General features: G+C 41.7%; 1 protein-coding gene across 5 annotated transcripts in view; it reads right to left on the minus strand.

Annotated features, from left to right (window-relative positions):
• Nucleotides 1–345: 345 nt before the first annotated feature.
• The window catches only part of mcu (mitochondrial calcium uniporter), a 48,049-nt gene continuing 25,634 nt past the window's right edge, over nt 346–22,760 (minus strand). For 3 of the 5 annotated variants that reach the window (XM_052079646.1, XM_052079645.1, XM_052079644.1), the window contains 7 exons: nt 10,167–10,230; nt 7,871–8,041; nt 7,358–7,462; nt 7,120–7,280; nt 6,065–6,268; nt 4,875–4,991; nt 346–3,503 (listed from right to left, as the gene is read on the minus strand). In XM_052079646.1, coding sequence (XP_051935606.1) covers nt 3,423–3,503; nt 4,875–4,991; nt 6,065–6,268; nt 7,120–7,280; nt 7,358–7,462; nt 7,871–8,041; nt 10,167–10,230 — 903 coding nt within the window. In that variant the 3' untranslated portion in view covers nt 346–3,422. Of the gene's footprint in view, nt 3,504–4,874; nt 4,992–6,064; nt 6,269–7,119; nt 7,281–7,357; nt 7,463–7,870; nt 8,042–10,166; nt 10,231–21,666; nt 21,689–22,760 lie in introns of all 5 variants that reach the window. The other 2 variants (XM_052079649.1, XM_052079647.1) reach the window with 1 other exon arrangement.

Raw genomic sequence — 22,760 nt, forward strand, 5'->3', positions numbered from 1 at the left:
GCAACCAGTTCAGGGTGTAGCCCACCTACGGCCCGAAAAAAGCTGGGAATGGCTCCACAATGCCCGTGACCCTTGTGACGATAACCAGTTCAGAGAATGGTTAGATGGATATCTTGGATATAGCTGTAGTACATGATTCAGTTGAGCCAACATAAGATTTGTTGCTATTATTGTGTATTTTAACATACATTTCAGGCGCATAAAAACACATCTGTCACATCTAACGCACAGGATGCGCAAAGAGCCTCAGAAGACAGTCAAGCTCTCGTAAACACTGGCGGCATTATGCATCAATCTAATATAGCAGAAAATAAAACGAGACAAAAGAGCCAATGGACCACAAGCTCCAAAACCTGGATAAGGATTTTATTGATAATTGAATTACATTTCTCTTTTATACATATTTCATAAATGATACAGGATTTTACATTCTTTTTTTTTTTTGGCCAATATTACAGCATCATTTTAACAGAAACATAATGTCCAGAAAGAAATAACACAAATAAAAAATAGGAGGTCAGAATGGAGTAAAAGTTCCTTTCACTCTTATATGCGTCACTCTTAAACATATTGTAAGTGCACACAAGATTTCCCAAAACACTCATTCAAGACCTTAGAGTAAATTGGACAACAAAAGTGGGGGTGAGGACGACAAGAGCGGGAGGTGTTTCCCTCCAAAAGCTACCACGTGGCACCTGACATTTTCATTTAGAATCAGAAGCAGGACGCTAGGAAGTGAGGTCAGCAGTCAAAGAGCCTCTCGGACTGGTGCATTGAGGATGGACTTTTTTTTTTGTCTTCAATGCAGTAAAGAAAATGGATGTGGTTGAAGTGTGATGGAGAGCGGCTGATCGGCAAGGATCCCGTTCGGCAGAACTAATTCTAAACACGCAGGCTGGGGCAATTGCAAGGAATTTCTCTTGACAACTTATTTCTTCTTAAATAATCTTTAACTTTTTTAAACTTCACTTTTGCATACATCTTTTTTTGTTGTTTTCATATACCCATGTAAACATACATTCATGCAACACCATCTTTATATAAAGGTCTCTATATTTGATTTGTTCAGATTTTTTAAACACATGGAGGCCCGGGGTAAGTAAACGGGGACGGTGTGATTGAACTGAATATAAAGAGCTAATGAGCAAAGTGAGGACCAAGGTCACCTCCAACGAGGAAACAACTTCACTGTGTGTGCAACAGGAAAATCATTTCTAGCCAGTGACGGATATGAATGGGATGAAGGAAAGGATTTATCACTATTGACAAGGTGCAATGGTGGCAAAGGATTCACATCAGTGCTAAATCTGATGGTTCACTCAACCATCAAAGACATCCATTCAACAAATTTCCTTTCACTTAAAATATTCCAAGTTAACGGACACGCTTAGGAAAAGGCCATCACTCGCTTCCTTGTCAACACTGTTACAATCCTTAATCATTCCAAAAGGCACCTTATCCCCAAGAGAGAATGCACGTGTGTGTGCGTACACACGATAAACAGATTGGACCAAATCTGTCCGGTGGATCCAACCCCAAGAATTTTCATGGTAAATTTGGAGTCAACAGGATATTCTAGTAGGTCGAAGTCAACTGTCCGCTCACATGCACGCGCATACACACAGAGGATGTGACGGCATGACACAGCACTGCCACTCAGTGCAAATGAACAATATTTGTTCACGGGGGAGAAGAAGTATGTCCAACGGAGTATTGCAGCCACAGCGAGAAAAGTAAAAAAAATAAACTTGAGAAAAATATAAAACAGATATTACAAGGCAATTTTGCAATTGCAGAAATGTCAAAATTCCCACAAAAATGCGATACCAGCAGTCTTGAGAGACCTTCTGTGTAATAAATTATCATTATGTCTTTACGTTGTCTGAATAAAATTGTGTTTTCTGTGCGGTCCTAATGTACTCCCTTGTATTTTTGCAGGCATTGACAAAATGGTCAGAGGGAGGGCCGCCGATCCTCACTCTCAGGCAACCACACAGAAAAATGTGTTTTTGTTCTAAACTGACAATATGGCTTCTATAGGCATAGACTAGACCAATCAGGGGATGACAGAGTGCCTTATACACTACTAGCTATATGACATAAAGAACAGTTTCCATTAAAGTAGAAAATGACTATGGCGTGCCTACACATTCACAAACTTCGACTGAAGGCGTACCACAGCATGCAGTCTACCCTGCCTTGTCATGGAGGGAACAGGGAGGTGGGACAGCAACAGTGGGGAGAGAACGCTCACAATGAGGCTTTTATTTCATTTCACCTCATGAAATTCATTCACGTGGGTTCAAAACCAATTGGGGAGCGGGGGATGATGACATTTTGCTCGGAAAAGGAAGGAAACATTTCAGAGCGAAATCCCCAGTTGGAGTGCTTACAGGAGTCTGACAGCCATGTCGGACTTGTTCTTGTGGAACATTGGGAGTTAAAGAAAGGTATTTAATGCTCTTGGTATCTACATGACAACATGATGAATCCTCCATGGCGTGGCAGACGCAGTGACATTTCAAGACGAGCTTCTCCCCCCACTGGGAAACAACTAGCATCTGGTCATTTAGTTTAATTGATTGTATACATATAGATTTATTTTATATTCATTTCATAACAAATATACTATGGCTTTCAAAATAAAAAGTGCCAAAATTCTTTTTTTTTTCTTTTTCGAATAAAAGAACACACAGTGATGTTGTTGTCGGTAGTACTCTCATACTTGCGCAGGCTGGGCTGGCCGAGAAGAGGAAACAGGGTTCTAAACAGACTCCTATCAAAGGTCGCGTTGAGGAAGGATGGCGGTCCGTCAACCTGGAGAAGGCGTGGCCAGAGTGTGAAGAGGCAGCAGAGTTCAGCCACAAGAAGACAGCGTCTCTTTGAGTCTTGCTTGTAAACTTGTTTCATGGGTGAGATTAGAGACGCGCCCAAGAACCTGCCCCCTAGCCCGTGTGCTCATGTGCGTGTCTGCGTGTGCTGTTGTATCAACTTACTGAATGGCAAATGTTGGTTATGCCGGCAACATACACATACACACACAAATAGTACTCAGATATGACTTCCCCTGTGCTGGAGGGTCAGGTTGTGGTATTTCCTGTTTGCCTCTCAGGTTCAGCGCAGGATGTCCATTCAAGTTTCACTCCACTATCACTGTGAGTTTTTTTCAGCTCACCATCACTCTCTCTTGTGATTTTCTTTTGCAATTCCAAACTGTTGGTTCAGTCAGGGAAGTAAAAAGGGGGAAAAAAGTACGTGGAAACTCCCAACTTGAAGAGGGTGATGCAGGAGAGATTTAGAGGAGGAAAGGTTTCATTACAGCGGGAGCAGGAGGTTGTCTGGGACGGGGGTGGGAGGTTTGTGGTGCTTAGCCACAATAGAAAAGTGAATGCCGGCAAAAGAGGGAGGCATTACTCTTCCCATCAATCTTTACCAGAATTGAGCTGTTGAACTGGGAGCTGAAGCTGTAGTGGGTCTCTAAGACGTTTCAGATCCAACTCCACCTGGAGGACAGTTCAGAAGTAAGACAAAAGCATAGTGCATTTACAGTAGGGGGGAAAAAAATCTACACACCCATGTTCAAATGCCAGTTTTTCATAATACAAAAATATGTGATCGAAAATAAACAAATACAAATTTTTATTTCAATTTGTTTCCACCAATTAGGTGATATAAAGCCTATATAAAAGGCCCCAAAACACTTCTCAATACAGTGCAGCCCTCGGCCATGCACAGACCTGTTCGCTGGTTGTGGCGCACATTATACAGCATTTCTCCCTGCTGCAACACACCTCAATCAAATGAACAGGATCGCTATCGAGCTTCCGTAGACCTTGCTGATGATCAGATCATTTGAATCAAGTGTGTTGGAGGAAGGAGTGAAGGAAAACAGCCTGGACAGCGGACCTCGAGGAACAGGATGAGGACCCCAGTTATATAGGCTGCCGAGGGTTGGGTCGCTACCATCAAGCACCGAATCACGTGAAATCAAACAGCACCATGTCTTGGATCAGTCAATCCATGTTGCGACTGTGCGGAAGTATAAGAGCTGTCGATTTTCCATGGTGCACTTGAATGCAGTCGCCCACTTAAGTAGGCCTTCACACACGCTAAAAATTAATTTCCGGGGTCTGGAAACAAGTGAGATTTGCCCGTCAACAGGTCAAATAAATAAACTTTATAAAGTAGATTGTAACGATGGGGCAGCCTCGCACTTCTGAGCATGCTTTGGTTGAGTGTGGAGGGGTGGACTTTTCGGTCTCCCGCCGTAAGCGTTGTCCGCCTCTACCTGCGGGGTCTGCCTTCTATGCCCCACCGAATGGAGTCACGTTGGTACGTGCGCGGCTTTGCCATATATGTACACTATATTTTAGAACAATAATCACCCATGACCACATTTAAAATTTCATATCGTCAAAATAGCAAAAGGAGGAACAATTTTGGACACCCCTGGCTAAATGGCATGGCTAGCCAATTATTATTGTATGATGGAGTCTCAACTTCTCATGAAATTAGACATATGAGTGTAAATGAGTATACACATTGTACAGCTATGAAAGAGGAAGGAGGTACTGTATGTAACTAAAAAATACTGGATGGACAACCCAGGGCTCCCATATATTAAGTCATCCAATTTTTGTTGGAATACGCGGCAGTAGATTGACTCAGGGCCGGGCAGCGTGGCATAAAAAGAATAAAAATTCAGTGTATCAAGTATTGCATCACAGGATACAGGTTACAATAATACTGGAAAAAAAAGTTTTGAAATCATTTATCTGGGTCTCTTCATCTTGAACAGGGGTGTATATAATTTTTATATCCTCCGTTATGTGTTGCAAATGAAAGCATGAAAATGTTTGGATGACTAATCATACCTCAGAAATATCCTCTTTGAGCTTGTTGTACTTCTCAATGTCAAAGCGTGTCCTTTTCACCCCCTTGTGGAGGAAGAGCAGATACTGTCGGTCTCTGGCGTCAGGGTACACGTACTCCTGCAGGTGACAAAGAGACACCGCATTTTGTAAGCACCAATTCAGCAGACGTTCTTTGTGATGCTCTGCCTGACAGTTCAGATTAGGGTCATTGAAATAGCTTGGGTAGGGGTGAATTATGAATGCTGAGCAAAGGGCAAGACTTTGTCAAATTTCATTTCATCTGAGAAACGGACATTTTGTCCAATGTAACCAAGAATGTTGAACCTGCAAAGTTAAAGATTGTTAAAGTTTTTTGACCAGTTTTATGAAGTGTCTATTTTTCTATGTGATAGTTAGATAACGCAAACATGTTTCCAAGTGCCTGTACAGTTAATGAAGGGAATATTGTGACCCTGGCACAGACTATTTTCGTTGCAATTATGTCCAAACAAGTAATGGGACAAGATGAAAGGATAAGAAAAATAAATGTATGAATTTAAAGGTTGGATTTTCCTTTTTTGTGTAATTTTGGTCCTATATTAAGGAAAAAAATATTAGAAGTTAAAGAAAATATCTGAGCCAATGATTATGGAGTGGATGTATATGTATGTGGTGATGAAAATCATCAACTCAATAACAGTCAAAAATACAATTTTTGTTCCGATATACTTCGCGACAACCCCCGTGTCTTAAAAGTATTAAACCAATCTGTCATTCTTTAATGGTGCTGCCAGGAACATTTGTGTTCATATTGCTGTTCTGTCTCGAGCATTCCCTTTATGCAGACATTAGTGCAACTGTTAGTTACAAAGCGAGCTAATGGTGCAGCAAGGTGAAGCAGCAGTGGCCTGTAATGGTTGTGTAAAAAGAGACAAGGGTTCTCCGGGGGCGGCTGAGAACTGTACTACAGGAATTCAAGTCATTCTTCCAACTGATATTCCCTCATCTGATGATATTGAGAGAAAGCCTAAAATGGCTCTCCAATTGGGGTGAGAACTGGTCATGGCAAAGGCCAGAGATGATCCACATCGGTTTCATGTTCATCAAAGTAGTCATGAGCCCTTGTGTCCTCTGAATGAAACACAATCAGCTTTTGATCTCAAAACCGGGATGTAAACTTTAATTTGAACTCCGTCCGTCAATTTTCTTACCTGGCGTGTGAGGACAAAATATGCATACATGGCCATGGCTGTGCCATATGTGATGAAATAGGTGACAGGCTCCATGATATCCCAGGAATACTCCCACCAGGTCAGTCTGGCCAGGATGCCAAACTGGGTGGCCATGTAGGCCATGCCGCCCCACAGCACCCAAGTAGTGCGTCGCTCCGCCTTCCTACTCAGCTCCTGCTTCACCTATATTTGAAACAAGTGGGAGCAGGAACTCATGCACAATGTGTCCATGTCAACATTTAGAGGGAATCTAGTGATTACTGACGTGGTTAGTATTTAACTCCGTCTACCCGCAAAAATACATATTAGACACTTTCACGACAAAATGGCTATTACTCGACCCTAAACTTAGCAGATATATTGTGATTATTCACCTTCACCACAGAGCCTGATTCGCATAACAATGAACAGGATGGTTCTTCATTAATCAAGCACTCAATGCATGCATGCAGTGCTGAGATATGCATTCCCAGGGGGAAAAGTATTTTAAACAACTAAAGCAATACATAAATAATTAAAATGTTAAACTCTCTCAGCATTAGTTTACAATAATTCATGCATTAAATAGCTGAGGATCGGAGGTTTGTGTTTTGGTGACATGTACACTGCATGCACCACATACACAGATCTGTTTTTTAAGGCTCAACTTGAGATGCTTCTAGCTACATTCCTCCTCTATCCCCCACCATGGGAACAAAATCCATACTCACCTTTGGCCCAGCAGTATGTGCGTCAGGTGAGCGGGCTAATTTAGTATAAGATCAAAAAATATATGATGCGTGTTCTCTAATTTTTTATCAACTGGGTATTTTCAAGAAAGCATGCCATGAAAATGTTATTGAGACATGTTATTTAGACACCTGAGAAGTTTTTAAACTGTGGGGAAAAAAATGGCCACTTTGCCAGAGATGCCAAAATATAAAGTTTGAATGTTAGCACTGTGACCGTGAAACGTTTCACGCTTATGAGGAGAAAGACGTGAATACCGGCAGATATAATTACAATTGTTCATTAACATGCAAAGTAGGTCTGACCTTCTCAAGTGGACGGAGCTGAGAGTTGAGGTCCTCGAGCCGTTCAATCAGCTCGCGCTCTTTGCCGAGTTGATGCTCCTCGATGCGTAGGGTGGTGTAAAGCTGCTGCACCAAGAACTTGACGTCATTCAGCCTTTCTGTTTCCTCATGGGGCAGCAACTCTGATGGGAAGATAATTAAATAACAATCAATAGTTTCTTCTTTACCTTATAGGAAAATTATCATGAAATGGACGCACCTCTCCTCGGTGGCCGGACAAGGTGGGCGGTGTCGTTGACGACCAGCTTGAAATCATCCAGTAACAGGATGTCAATGCCTGTAGAGGATGCGACTCTGGCTCCATCTGGGGAAGAATAAAAAAGAGAAAGATGGTGGAAAAATGGAGCAATGAGAGAGATGCTGGTAAACCACTCCACACCCCCTCTCTTGACCATCGGCCTCGTTTCGCTCCGATTATCACGGTAAGGGAGAGCAGAAGCACTTCCATACTAAGAGAAGATTCCGGGCGCCAATTGTTCTTGTATAATGAAGCATCGAAGTGGTGCAAATTCACTTCATGGCACATATGAAAGGATTAAATTTCTGTTGCTAAACCGCAGCAGCAGGAACACTAAACGGCATCAAAAATACACTTGAAAGCATGAAAGGGCAAGTACAAGTGTAATTTACGCGAGGAGGTGGATACAGTGTGTGGGTGTGAGTGTGAGTGTGTGTGCGTGCGTATGTAAGAGTGCGAGAGAGCAAAGAGTACCCGTGGAGTAGATGGCTACCCGATCGATGCCCCTGTCCTCTGCTTGGAGCTGTTGTAGGAAAACTCCCACACAATCGCTCAAAGGCTTGAGGGTGAACTGACAGCGTTCTCGCCTGGATGGCAAACTGACCGAGATGACCGGCAGCCCATTCTGGTACACCACCGTCACCTCTGTGTGGATGTTGGGGGACAAAGAAAAACATATATAATTAAGATTTGAGACATTCACAACCGTTGACAGAGTTTCGCTGGAGCGCCAACAGAGAGTGGTAAAGCCACAACGCTGGAGTAATGGCCTTTTTTTTCTCAATATACAAGGTTCTTAAAACTGACCACAACATTTTCAATGAATTGAAAAAAAAAACATCATTAGGCTATGCAGTCAGACATTTCTCGCAAGGTGACGTCACCACAAGCAAATCTTTCAAGACAATCTTGGTTAGAGTGTAAACATTTTGACAATCACTTGCAAGATTGATTTTAACTCGGAACCGTCATCAAAGTAAGACGGACAAACGTGCATTTTCCTTATCCTTCAATTTCCCATACCTCTTATGTTAAGGGTCATTGCACTCCAAGCCTCAGACTGGGCTTTAATAGGAATTCGTTTTATAACAGCTGAGCATTAGCAACCATATGCACACCACTTTACCACATGCTCTCTCTCAGTTCGTGGAGGTTGAGAAGCAGAGAAAACACTGGACTTAACAGCTGTCAACCATCGGAGTGATAAATGAGGCGTGTCAGAAAAGATATGCATTACTCTATAGGTCGCTTGCACGCAGCTCAGAGCAAGGCATTCTGAGAAGTCTTTTTTTTTCTACCACAGCCATGCACCAGGAATGTATGAAGGTGCGGCAAATAAGGCTGGCGGGTTGGAAGAACTCCAAGGGTGTTGACTACTTTGAAGGGGAAAACACTGGTACACATCGTTGCTGTTAATGTGTAATGGGAATAGTTTGACCTGCACTTGGGAACAAATTTTCGGATGGCCACATTTTTGCATTATATTTTGTTAAAAGGACATTGTCAAAAAATGTGGTCAGTCAATCAACCTTGTGGCACATGTGACATGAAAGTTTTCAAGTTTGCGAAAGACAACCTAACACATTTTACTGTTGTTTTTGTTTTTTACGCCCGAGGCTGCATATAAAAGATATTGTCATTTAACACGTGACTCCCACATTTGCTGGTCCTGAATTTAACATTTGGGAAGGTATTTTGGGGCAAGGGTACACAAATTGTGACTGACATAAAACTTGACTCAGGGTGCCATCCCCTGTAAAGAAGTCTGGCAGGAAATTTCAAAAGTAAAAAATACGGTAAGCATCAGTTCAGGCAAAAGGATATTTTTATCCAACTAAGCCCTCCTCACACTGCCAAGCCTGGAAGATCAATACATTGTAATAACGCTGACCTTTGCCTCTCAGAGCAGTTATGTCAATTTACTGATGCCAACTATTGAGATTTTGTATTCCCATGGATAGGCTGAAAGACCTCTAAATAATGCCTGCGTGACTGGACTGACAATTGCATAAAAGAATGCATAATTTATTTCAAGCAAATTTCCACAAGGAAGAGGGAAAATCAGAACCTTGCAACCGTGATCATTTAGCACCGTCTCAAATTTGGATCGGGGTAACATCAACAGTGTGTCTACTGGATCCTGCGTGATCCACTTAAATGATAAGTGGATCTTAACAGAGGCAATGAATCCAAAGTAATTCCACATAGGGGCTAATCCAAGCTGCCACAGTAACCTCTGCTTCCTCCTCAAGACCACTGCAGTGAATCAGCATATCATCATTTGGCACATGCGGCACCGGCTGGGTCCAGCTAGTCAGGATCGTCACCAAATACGTACAAAGAGGTGCGCACGCTAATTTTCCCACCCACTACTGCACTTCTCTCCACCTCTGCTGGCTGACTTTATCTTCCCCTCTGCACTCATCACTGAGGGTATCTCCCATCTCACAATCCCACAACTATTATTACATTAAGATAAAATCTGCAGATTCTCACCCGCTAACTTTTCAATCGTCCCATTTCTGCAGACAAGCCTTGAACACAGACGACCAGAAGCTATCCTAAGAGATTCCATCGTGAAAGTGAGCTGCTATGTGAGGCTCTACTGTTGGAATCATTGCACAATTTTGTTACAGAGACAGTCCAGGAGATGGAGTGTGGGGTATATTCTAGCAAAAAGGAAGCTTTTTGCTGCACCTCGGGGCTTATGCTCATACCAAATGCTCAGGAATAATCAACGTATGAGACACGAAGGAGAAAGGAAACTTACCCTCTGAGGAAGCCGGGGTACATAACATTCTCTGGCCATGCCATGAAGGGGAGCCCCTCCAAATCTGCAGGCAAGGAATAAAAAGCGGAAGATTATATTACTGGCTGCAACTTCACATTGAGGATAACCATTTTGTTGTCTGATCTAAACTTAAAAAGCACATGACTAAAACCTACAGTACCTCGACAATATTTGTGTTGGGACACACCACACAACCCCGTAGATGTTTCAGCACATGCCAGCAGATGTACTCAACCTGAAGTTTTGGTCCCATTACGCCCCTGATAATACTAATAAATGTTGTAGGCTAGGTCACAGACATTAGGAGGTCTTTCTGGCAATGCGGTGCTGTATTTTTTAACGGCTGAGATGTTCCAAATAATTTCAAAAATAAATATAGTATAAAAGAGGGGTGAGGGGAGTGATGGGAAGTCAAAGGAGTTCCCACACCCTACACACAGACAGAGACATTCTGCCAGAGACAGAAATAAACCAAACCAAGAGACCCACTTGAACGAGCGGTCTCGGTCTGCTTGTTTGGTGTGCACTCGGGCTCTGATGAGAGCAGATGGCAAGTTACTATAGCAACCTCTTGTTAATTTGGGCTGGTATAAATATTATATGAACATTTGTTTTGTAAAAAGCAGAAATACTTGCTACATGGTGTTAATACAATTTGTGACTTTGCCCTGCGATTGATTGGTGAAGGTGTACCCCATCCGTGACTCTTGACCAGTCTCAGCTGAGAATGGCTCCAATTTGCCTGCAACCCAAATAAGGGCAAGCGGGGTATAGATTGCATGAATGGTTGATTCAATTGTATACAGTTCTTATGTTTTCCATTGAACATTTTAGAAAATGTAAATGCAATAAATACTGTACTTCAGGCATTTTCAGTGGAAAAGATACATGCAGGGCAAGTGACCTAAAAAAAAGTTGTGTGTGCCTGCATAGGACGGTGGGATGTAAAATGCAACCGCGGGGAATGTGTGCCATGTGGTTGTTTTAAACTACAATGAAGTTCCTTGTGAAAGACTCCTCCTTCTTTTCCTTTTGGCTTTTTCCTTCAGAGGTCGCCACAACGAATCAGTTGCCTCCGTCTAACCCTGTTTTGTGCATCCTCTTCTCTCACACCAGATACCTTGATGTTCTCTTTCTTTCACTACATCCATAAACATCCTCTTTGGTGTTCCTCTCGGCCTCCTGCCGGGCAGTTTCATGAATTTCCATCATGCCAGAACATAACCAATGAATAACATCATTCATGTTATTGAATTTCTTTTTACCCATTGCGTCACATTCTTAAATTAACTCGTGTCTACAGTAGCACTGACAGAAAAAACACTGCAGAGGGTGACAAGGTAGCCTCAATATGCGCCTCAGATGTGTTTGAAACTGAAGGGAGCAGGGGGCTGCAGTTGAGCACAGCTTGGGGGAAGCCCTTTATTTATTTATTTATTTTATGATGCATTATGTCGGAGAGTCCATTTGTGCAGCACGTTTCCAATCGCACAGCTCAAGTTCTTTTCTACGGAGCAGCAATCAAGCCTTTTAAGACATTAAATTAGCTGTCACACCCCCTTCCACATCCATGTAGAGTAGAGCCGGGTGATGATGAGGCAGTGAAAATACAGCGAACACCGGCAAAGGGGTTTCAAATCCTGAGCCTGGTTGAAAAAAAAAAGAAATGGAACAATCGTATCACCACAAGTTGTGCTCCTGAGGCCAAAGAATTTAGCCATATGGTCGCATATGCAATGGGTGCAGGAACACTGTCCAACGTTCATGCAATAACACAACCACTGTGCCGTGAGAGTATTTTAGTGAGAACAAGCTAAGAATATTCTGCACAGTATCCAGTGGATCTCGAAGGGTAGCGATGTCAGATGTACTCTTGAATCATACTGAACAAAAACAACAATGATGAAAGATTCTATTTATGACCATACACTGACAGTTCTGGGATGCGGATTTCTCAGAAAGCTTATAGTACAGCTATAGAAGGTTTGTGAACCTATTAAAGGTGGTACATAAACTATGAATTTGCTGGTTGTTTCACCTGCTGTACCCACACAAATGCAAGGCAGAGAGCTGTTGCTGATTAAATGTCTCGGTTGTCTATCAGCGTGTCCGATTACCAATCATGTCCTCCCCACGGTTGCTTAATCTGGAGAGACCGAGCTTTTAGTCAGCTCGGTGACACAAATCCAACTGTGAACGGTAACGGTACTGACAGTCTTGAGTTGATCAGATGAACAAAGGTGGGTAAGTCCCATCTGAACTCCTATCCATTTTCTATCAGTCATTCAGTGTCACGGGGGAGCTGGAGCCCTTCCCAGATGATTTCCGAGCGAGTGGCAGGGTGCGGCCTGAAGTGGTTGCCCGTCAACCATACGCAAATACAAACAGCTATTTGTGCGCTATATGGTTTGACAGATCATACAATTTCATGTTTCTTTCCTTCATGTGTCCCAGTTCAGATCAGGAAAAAAAAGCCCACACGGAATCAGATATGCTCTGCCAATGTGATTGCGGTGTAAGCAGACAGCATCTGTATCGTTAGACATCAAACGTCAACACAAGGGTTAAAATGGGGAATCGGACTACTTCTAGCCAAACAACACACCTATATGATGGCAGGCTCACTCTCTCCAGTATTGTTTCTTTCTCCACGTTTTCGCTAGCAGGCGTGGTCACTTCTCTGTTTATGACCATACTTCCAAAAAGGCACAACATCGACTTTTGGCATTATGAACTGCATGGTGAACTCATCCTAAAAGTACAGATTTAAGCCTGTCTTATTTTTTTTTTAGATAACTAAAAGGTCACACACAAGCAAGCACACACACAAAGATATATTTGTCCTGCACTGATTGCTGTCCCATGGTATCATGGGAGCCCAAACAGTGATTAGGCTGCTGATCACATGACAAGCTGAGAAGGGCATTAGAGATGGCCTTCAATTGCTCCACGCAGTGGTGCGAATGCTCTAAGGAAAGACTGAAGCGGAATGGCATCCCAAACATACGCAAATATAATTGTGACGTGTGTGTGAGCGGGTGTATCCACCCATCTGTGGTGAGATATCCATGTCTATTTGCAGGTGGCGTGTGTGTTTGTCCATCCGTCTGTTCACCAGCCTGCTTGACAGCAGTGGTTGCAGAACGTCTGAGCGAAGCAAACCCACCACCGCCACCCCCTTACCATGCCCAGCACATACCCTCCTCCCATTGCCCCAGCACACCCTCGGCACGCAGTCACTGAGATGCTGCGTGAAATATTTAAGAGCGCAGCTGCAGTCAATAGCACAACAACCTTGGAATCAATGTCATGTGAATAAAAGAGCGGGACAAAGACAGTCGCTGAGCACAAATAGAAGGACGGACAGATGATCTGAAAGGCAGGGATGGAGGATGAGAGGATAAATGGAGAAGCGGCAGGGGAGTGATAGATGACAGCTGGAGTAAAACGGTTGGAGACACGAGTGTGCTCGCGTTTCAAGCCATGTGCTGCTGCATATACCGTGCCCTGCAGCAGATACACACGCACGCGCACACACACCAACCGTGTCTCTAACGTGACTCCCCTTTACTCTGTGTGTGTGCGTGCGTGTGTGGAGAGATGGTAGGTTGGAGGAGTAGGGTGAGGGGAAGCAGCAGCAGAAAGAACGGGTAGGGAGGAGGCGAGAGGGATGGAGGAGGTTGTTGATCACTGCAGTAACGGAATTCCTCGTCTTGAATCTGGGGGTTGCCCCTCGCCGTCCCCCTCCTCTCACCGTCTCGCTCTCACTGATCCTGATATGCTGGTCTCACCATTTCTCCCTGCTCATCTGCACTGCGTTGTACCTCACACTGCATTTCACTGTACTCTCCAACAGTTGTGAATGGTCTACATTCTGACTCGGTCATCTACATTTTGAAGCTTCCAGGTTCCCAAATCAAACTTTTCCAGTTGAACGGGTCGGCAGACTTAATAAGTACGATGTTTAGCATTAAAAGTAAACTCGAATCAAGATGTTAAAACTCGTAAATTTTGTGACACCATATCTCAGTTTTATACTTGCACAAGAGCAGGTATAACCTCTTTCAAGCAATAAATACAGATTACAAACAAGTCAAATAACATTTTACATTTACACTGGGTTATGTTGGGTGTGATGTCAGTGACATTCCAAAGTACTTTTGCTGCGCTCTGCTAGTAGCGCAAATACCGTATGACTTTACTGAAACTTTAAAACGTGCAATAATGGAGGCTACTGTTGATTTCAGTTATTTATTTATTTATTATGGGTCGACTGACATAAATATAAATTTTTGGCAACAAACACACAAAGGACGGATTAACGGTATCAATCTCCAACCGGACCAAAAACGTGAGCTATCCTTGCAAATGTAAATTTTTTAGGGTGGGCGAAACAGTTTATACTTTGATTAAAGTGCAATAAAAAGAAAAACAAAAGCAAGCTTGCAACACAAGAGAAATATTTGGCGAGTGTCATATTTATTTTTGTTTCTATGTCTGACATCTAGTTATATTCTATTTAATGAAGAATTATGTAAAACAGTATTAAACGGATGGGAAAACCAGAGTGCCGTTTTTATTTTCATCAACATTTTAAAATATTCCATTTGAATAAATAATCATGATGGCTAACAGACATGCAAATTTATCTTTGTAAAGACAGAATTCTGACACAGGTCAGGTGTGTTGTATCCATTGAGTGTACGTTGTGGGGAAATGTGCATCATGCATTTACTACACAATATAATTCTTGGGAGAGCTGTTTTCACATGAACATCATCAAACTCCAAGCCTATTTATATTGCTACCCTCACTATGAATCCGAAAACATTGTGTGACCTGTGACTAAAAGTTTTGGCTGAACTGAAGACAAAATGACAAAGCAGTTAAATATCTTTTCTCCTGCAGAACACCTCAGGGAGCCAAAAAAAATGCATTAGGTGAATTGAGCGAACGTGATACAGCAGCGTGGAAGAATTATGCCGCTGACATAATTCCCATTTCATGATGTCCTTCCGGGAATGTGCAGCACTCTGTCATTTATCTGCACAATAGCTGCATCCGTCCATGTACTAATACGTTTTTCTGGGCGGCTACATCCCAGATAACGTGGCTGATTTCCCAAAGTCATTCATGAAATATTTCATACAGTATATGTAACAGCTCATGTTATTTCCTATCGATAGCATGTTATTGAAGAACACAGCATTTATTTTTGGCATCACTGGAAATGGTACTTGTTTTAATATTAATCCTATTTACAGAGGTCGGCATCCAGTCAGTATTGATGGAAGGGCCATCAGTCCGGCACTGATGGACGCCTGTTTTGCTGACAACTGACAGAAATACGCCCTGCCTATCTTGCATGTTTGTTCACGGGGCTGAATACAACAAGCAGGGTTGCTTCCATTGACTATATATTAAAAAGCGTTTTGCACTTCCACGCGGTCGGTAAGTAAAAAAAGACAAGTGGGGTTTAAGAGCTATTAAATCAGATGAGCAGTGTATCTACGATCTCATCACTCGTGAAAAGTAACCGACAGAAAACGGAGCTCACAATCATTAAGCTAGTGAGGCAATGAGGTGTGCTTTTTTTCTGGTAGTTTCCAGATTTATCGCTCTTCCAAGGAATGCAGTCGCAGACTTTAAAATCTATTTTCCCCTCGCTTCGATTAGTGCGCATAATTCACTATTCCCGAGAAATGAGCAAATGCCCTCGAAATGAATGCAAGAACTAATTACAGCGCTGTTTGCAACAATAGAATGAAACCCAAGTGGTAGCTATACGTTTGTCATCAAGATTTCAAAACCCAATTTTGGACAATATTCCATCATCTTCTTATTGTAAAATAATGTTAAAAGTGCTGCTTCTCAAGTTCTGACACGTTAAGGTGATTGCACGTGAATTTAGCGTAAACCTTGTGACACCATGAGTTCGTCCTGTCTTGTATTGGTGGTTCAAGCGGGTGGTAGTCCCGGTGTAAGACATTCATATCGATGATATGGCAAAGATTATTATTCCCAGAATCAGTTTCAATGTATGCCAATTCAGAACAAAGCTAAAAACACAAAGCACAGTTAAGAATGTCTCAAATCCAAACCAAAACAAGAAACTGTACTGCTGGTACCATATTTCACAAAGCACTAAAGTTTGATGCAGTTCGGAAGCCAATGTTTTTCAGTTCCATGGTTTCAGTTCGAATGAGTACAATGATACCAATTGCTTACTTCCCTTCAGGGACCTTGCACGCTAGACCAAACTGTTGTAGGGTTTAAACATAAGAACTGGAAACTAAATCAATCGGCTAGGGAAATCCACCTAAAGATAAGTCAGCCACTCTGCACTTGCTGGAGACACAGAAGCGTAACTGTGTGTAACAACTGTCACAGTCAAACTTATGCAATCGAGAAAAGGCTGAGAGCCAATTGATAGGTAATGAAAGCTCCGGCCCTGTTCTTCAACACCAACGTATTACATAATCTCCGCTCACCTGCAGCAAAAACTGTTACAAAGCACAGCGTGTCAGACATGAGATGATGACAATCGGATTTTCCCACCGCAATGCAGAGTTGACTGCGAGTTGGCTAGTGCAAACAACAAAATGTGACAGTGGTTACCACATACAACACATAACGAAATATATAATTCCATTTTAATTTTTTATTCTATTTCGACAAATTGGCTTTCCGACATTGGGTATGAGTTGATTCATTAATGCTTGCTTCAACGGCGAACAATTCTGATTCTGAGGAGATTAAATCTTGATTCCAATTGATTTTATAAAGCAAATTCAAGTACTCATGAAATAGGAATTTTCAGGAAATATTCTGCAAAACCAACACACTGCGGAAGATTGTGGTTATAAAATAATGAACATCAGGATTCTCTTTTTCCCTCTAGGGCAGATTTATTTCATAATAATCATAATACAATTTATTTTCATTACTTCTCAAGTGGCAAACATTTCACCACACTATGGGTTGGAGGCAGAACCAGTGATATTAAAGCAAACATTTGGAGTTTAAACTAGCCTCTTGACCTGGACATTGTAAACATCCTGCTTACAGTATGAAAATGTAATTCACGGATCGCAAAGTTGTGGTTTCCTGCGGGGACTACTTACCATTTGGCCACGCACCTCACATGACTTCTCTACACCTTTTTGGGACCGACAACATGAGAATCTGCTGCATTATTGAACCAAAGCATTGAAATTGACGCTCCATTGTGGGATCCTCTTTTAAGAATTTGCCCCAACCAAGAGGCAGCACTATCCTATGAGCAGAGCAGAGCAGAGCAGAGCAGAGCAGACTAGAAATGTAAAACCGTGCTTGCCTGAAGGATGCGCTTACACAATCTACACAATATAGAAGTGTGTGGGAGCAGGTGTTTATTTTATAGGCACGATATGACCCTTTTTGATCATTCATAAAGCAGATGGCTCTTGCCACTTGCGTCCGTGATAATTGCATTGCGAGTCACGCAATACTCAGCCCTTTTCCGAGCTACTATGAAGCGTGGTTGAACCTCTTTTCCTTTCTTCACCTTCCCCCAAACGTGGCTGATTTTCAAAGACATACGCAAATCCTGTCTTGCACAAAGACATTGCATACGCTCGCTTTCCATAAACGGGGTCCCTATTTTTCAAGTGAGCATATGAGCTTGCAGAGAAAGCACCTTGAATCACAATCAATGCAGCTGAGTAAGCGCTGTTTCAGTCCTATTCTGCATCCTTAATTCCTCCTTCTCACCATTATTAGGACTATAAGAAGAGTATACATCTACCTTTTCTGCCAACTCGACTTATTCAGGACTATAATGTGGTCATTGTACTAACATGTAATCTATACGTTCTGACCTTGATTATGACTGACTTTGAATCATCAAATGTTGAGTACTGTTCAAACAGCTCATGTCCGACTGCTCCTTATATGGAGTTCCTTCTTCTGTGAACACCCTTTTTTTTCCGACTAGAGCAGCTTGAGACGACAAAGACTTTCAACGGGGGGTTACAAAAATGTTAAGCTTTATAGGATAGTCTTCCATATCTGATCCCCCTCTGGGTGTGAGGAAACGGGCATAAAAAAATACAACTGTGCATAATGTTCATTTTGGGATTTTTCAGGGAAAGTCCATAATGGCTGTTTTTAAAACCCATATAAGCATTAGGTTATCACCATTTTTTTCTGGTCTGCAATGCTCAAGGATGTAATGTGTCCTACTTTTCTCAGTGCCTTGCTCTCAAAACCTCACCAAAAATTATTAATAAAACAATACTTACAAGACAATACATCCTGATTTATATATCGCCTCCAACAACAGCAGCAGCTGGAACAAAGCGCTTAAAACAGTTAACGTAAAGTAAAATAATAAACACAACACATAACATAAAACACGGACAGTCGTGCATTGAACATGGAGAAATCAGATTGTTTATCAGCAGTGCAAATGCCTTTCACGTCGCCTGTAAAAGATGTTATTTTCCTGTTTTTCACCACGTCACTGTTCTGTACAAATGTCTCTGATGCGGAAGATGGGGGCGAGGGGGCTATATGTGTCCATGTGCACAAAAAAAAAGTGATAATCCAAGGCGCTTGGCTTGCTTTCCACACTCAAAGCGTTGCTGCCACAAGCAGAAACTAGCAGCCGGCCACTGCGATCACTCACCAAGCCAAGTGAGGCAGAAGAGTGGATGACGAAACGACAGCAGGAACGTGCCACTAAGATCTTGTCACTCTAAATCAAGTCGGGCTAACCATTGGTGCACAAGTATGTGGAGCAAGATTTGGGCATACGGCATGAGATCCGGCCCCCCAAAAAAAGATGATTTCAACAATCGCATGAAACAAAAGATGTTTATTAAGACACCTGGGAATTGTTTAAAATTGTGAAGGAAATGCATACTGTATATGTTTGAACAAAACTATATAATGAGATGTATCACCCATATTTCTTACGAGTTTATTTTAAAAAGAAAATCACATTACATTAGCTTAACATGGAACACTTTTTGGTAATAATTTTACCAGTCGAACTCCTTTCGCGTAACTGCGTGTGTCGCTGTGTGCCTGCATGTGTTGTGTGTGTTACAGTGACTCGGCAGACTACAGCATCCCAGTTAAGGCAATGAATGTCTCCTGAGCCTGCAGCTGCTATTTATGAAGTGGGGCATGGGAATGTTCCTTTTGAGGAAACACTGACTGTATTCCTCCTCATGACAGCCCTGTTCTTATGACACAGAATGCCTTAGCAATGACTCAGACTGTTGAAGGCCTTTCTGTTATTGCACTGATCCTCCATGCAAGATAAGACAGCTCAAAAGTTTAGGAAACAATCAGCTTCAGTAGATGTCTGATTACATCACTCTATGCTCCATGGAGAGAGACAGAGAGAGAGAAAAAGAGACCGGGAGTGAGCGACACCTCGAAATCGGACTCCATGGAATTGCTGCTCTCTGCCTTCTCGGCTGTGTCAGCAGCTCGGTCTGAGTTTTACTTTGCGCCATTCCTGATGGACATGGCATAGCATGCAGCAAGAAGTGTTGTAATGAACTGACATGTACTTCACCAGGCACTGTGGAGGTGGCTGTGCATGTCTAATTTGGCATTTCTCCCCCCAGGATGCATGCGTGCATGGCAGTGATCCGATCACTCAGGCCGATGTTATAGACTTTATGATACACTGCCAACAAAGAAATACGAATCACTCCAATTAAGATGGGACAAAATCCAAGCTGCTTGCTCATGGGTGGGGCGTAAAATAAGGGGGAAAAAAACTGTACACTGTAATATTTTAATCACTTTTTCATGCAAGAATCATTACAGGTGAGTACTTAAAGGGGATATCTGTCGATCATTATATATATATATATATATATATATATATTATATATATATATGAGAGAGAGAGAGAGAGAGAGAGAGAGAGAGAGAGAGAGAGAGAGAGAGAGAGAGAGCGCTGAAAAGGGGTCAGCATGACAATGACTGAGATTCTCGTTTTTATTTTAAACACCGTGTGAAATCTACCTGAAAAAATGGCAAATTGAAATTGAAATTGGCTGTTCGACATCTTATTTGTACTAATAGTAGCTTTTGGAGAACTACGCAAGATACTCTAATACTAACAACGGTTACAGGAAGGAAGCGCGGTACTCCAAGGTGCTAAAATCGTCTATGGAAATTAGCAGAAATACGGTGTCGGTTCCCAAATCTGAGCAAAGAAAAATGGCATTGAAGGCTTAATTGCTCGTGTAAGCCAAGAATCAAGAAGACCAGTCAGGAGGAAATGTAACAACTGGTGCTGCATAATAATACACTCAATGGAAATCATGGACAGTGAGATATGAAGACAATGACTTTGGTCTGAGGATTATGGAGACTTATTTGCTAAATTTGAGGGCACAGTGTCATTTTGGGCACATCAAAGGGTAACAATGGAGGACACACTGAATTGAGAGTAGAGGAAAGGGACAAACTTAATAATAGTCTTCCTTGAGCTGTGGAATTGGATCCAGCACTAATCTCTGTTGACTTTATTAGCATTATCAATCCTCCTTGCGTCCCCTTGTGTGGTCTGTGTGCTGCGTTTGCTCATCACTTCGAGAGCTGACAGAGCCAGCACCAACACTCACAGACACACATACTAGGCAATGAGATATTGCCTGGGACCGTGTTGCGCTCTGAAAATTGGACTGTCTGCTTATTTGACTGCTGCATCCACTCTTTAAGCCCCACAGGTAGCAGAAATGACAGATTTAGAGACATTGGCCCACTTTCACTTGAGTCTATGTGAGTCAGCGAGTGGACCTGTAGTGCATGTGATATATTTAAATACTTTTTGCTTTAGAATTGACCTGAGAAAATTACTGAAATAAAAGAGATATGAAGTGAAGTGTTCAGAATTGTGCCATGAAGCTGACAAAATACTTTGAAGCAATGCCATGACACCGTCGTCACGTTGAGGTTTATTGTCCATAATCTTGGTCATTTTTGTACATAGCAGAATTATTACAATTTTTCAGAATGAAGAACAGGCGGTAAAAGTTTTCTTTGATAAGTCTGTTGAGTCATTGTTACACTATGAAATGAGAGTAAAATGAAAAGAATACTGATAAGGACATTTAGCCACAGAATCACATTAGCAATTAATTTTCATAGCTAAAGGGAAAACCTGGGAGCCTACGACTTGTGTCCGAGATATGGTGTACAAAAACACATAGCTAAAAAGTGGTTACAGCAGTTATTCCCTTGAAGACTTCAATAATTTGTGTCCAGCGTGTCAAGAAAGTGTTGCATTTGTGTTATGGTTTAAATGGTGTAACTACAGTACGTTAAATCAATGCAGTTTTGCAAACAATACATGTGATCACTTTATCCAATGGTACATAAAAGGGATTAATTTGAAGCCAACAGTGAAAATGGGTTAAACTAAAGATTTTAAAGATGCGAACGAGTTAAGATCTAAAATAACTTAACTTACCAACATGGTCAATTTGCAAAATCTAGGGAGGGAAAAATAGAAAGGTATCAAAGGCAGAAATAGTTGACTTTTAACATTCAAGGAAAATATTTTTCCTTCTTTTTCATCATTTGTGCTTTTTCTTTTTTTTAATGAATGTTGCAATTTCTAAAAAGATCAAGACACAACAGCAAAGACCAGCACACATTTTACACACAGGTGTGACAATTTACACTGTGAATCCTGATTAAACGTAGACAAGAATTATGAGGAAGCCCAGCCAAGGAAAGGATTTAACATTTGAAGAAAAAGATATATATAAAATCCGTGAATACAGGATTTGTGATCATTTTATGGCTACACACTAACATTGGCAGAATATTTCTGTGACTAAGATGCATTCAAGCTCTGTGGAGCTGGTTTACTTTTCCAATAACGAGAAACAGTACACGCTTACGCAGAAGTAAACTTCTACTCGACTGCTTCGTGGTGGAAGCAAAGATTTTTTTTCGAAATAGAGTCAAGGCTTGGACAGTATTCACCCCCTAATGTGCGTTCACATTGCAAACCACGGCTGGAAAATGTAAACAGAGCTCAGCAGATATGAATTAAATCACCAACATACACAAAGGCACAGACAGGCACACACGTATACACACACAAGAACAACTCAGTCAATAATGTCATTAGAGATCATAATGGCATCTCAGCTTTACAGGCCACTGTTGGCTTCTAAGCCGTTAAGTGTTAGTGATCCATGTGACATGATGGAATAATCAATTTCATTTGAAACGCGCTTAGTACAGCAACATGGTCAAGGAGCAATTTATATAAGAAATACAGTATTGAAGTCATCACATTTTTGAGGGTTTTGTTATTCTAGATGACCACGGTTAATTGAAAGGGTATAACACTTTTTTGACTCTTCTGTTTACAACAACAGAAGAATACCGATAAATCTTTCGGTACATAAAGCTAAACTCGCTTAACAGTTGAGTTGTGAAATTATACACTCATTCATTAGAAGTATACATCTGATTGACAGAAATATGATAAGTTTCTTTCATGGCATGTATTTCTATTTACAATTCACCGCCAACATTGACCAAAAAAAA

The sequence above is a fragment of the Hippocampus zosterae genome, chromosome 11, assembly GCF_025434085.1.
Source record: "Hippocampus zosterae strain Florida chromosome 11, ASM2543408v3, whole genome shotgun sequence".
In the NCBI taxonomy this organism is placed as follows: domain Eukaryota; kingdom Metazoa; phylum Chordata; class Actinopteri; order Syngnathiformes; family Syngnathidae; genus Hippocampus; species Hippocampus zosterae.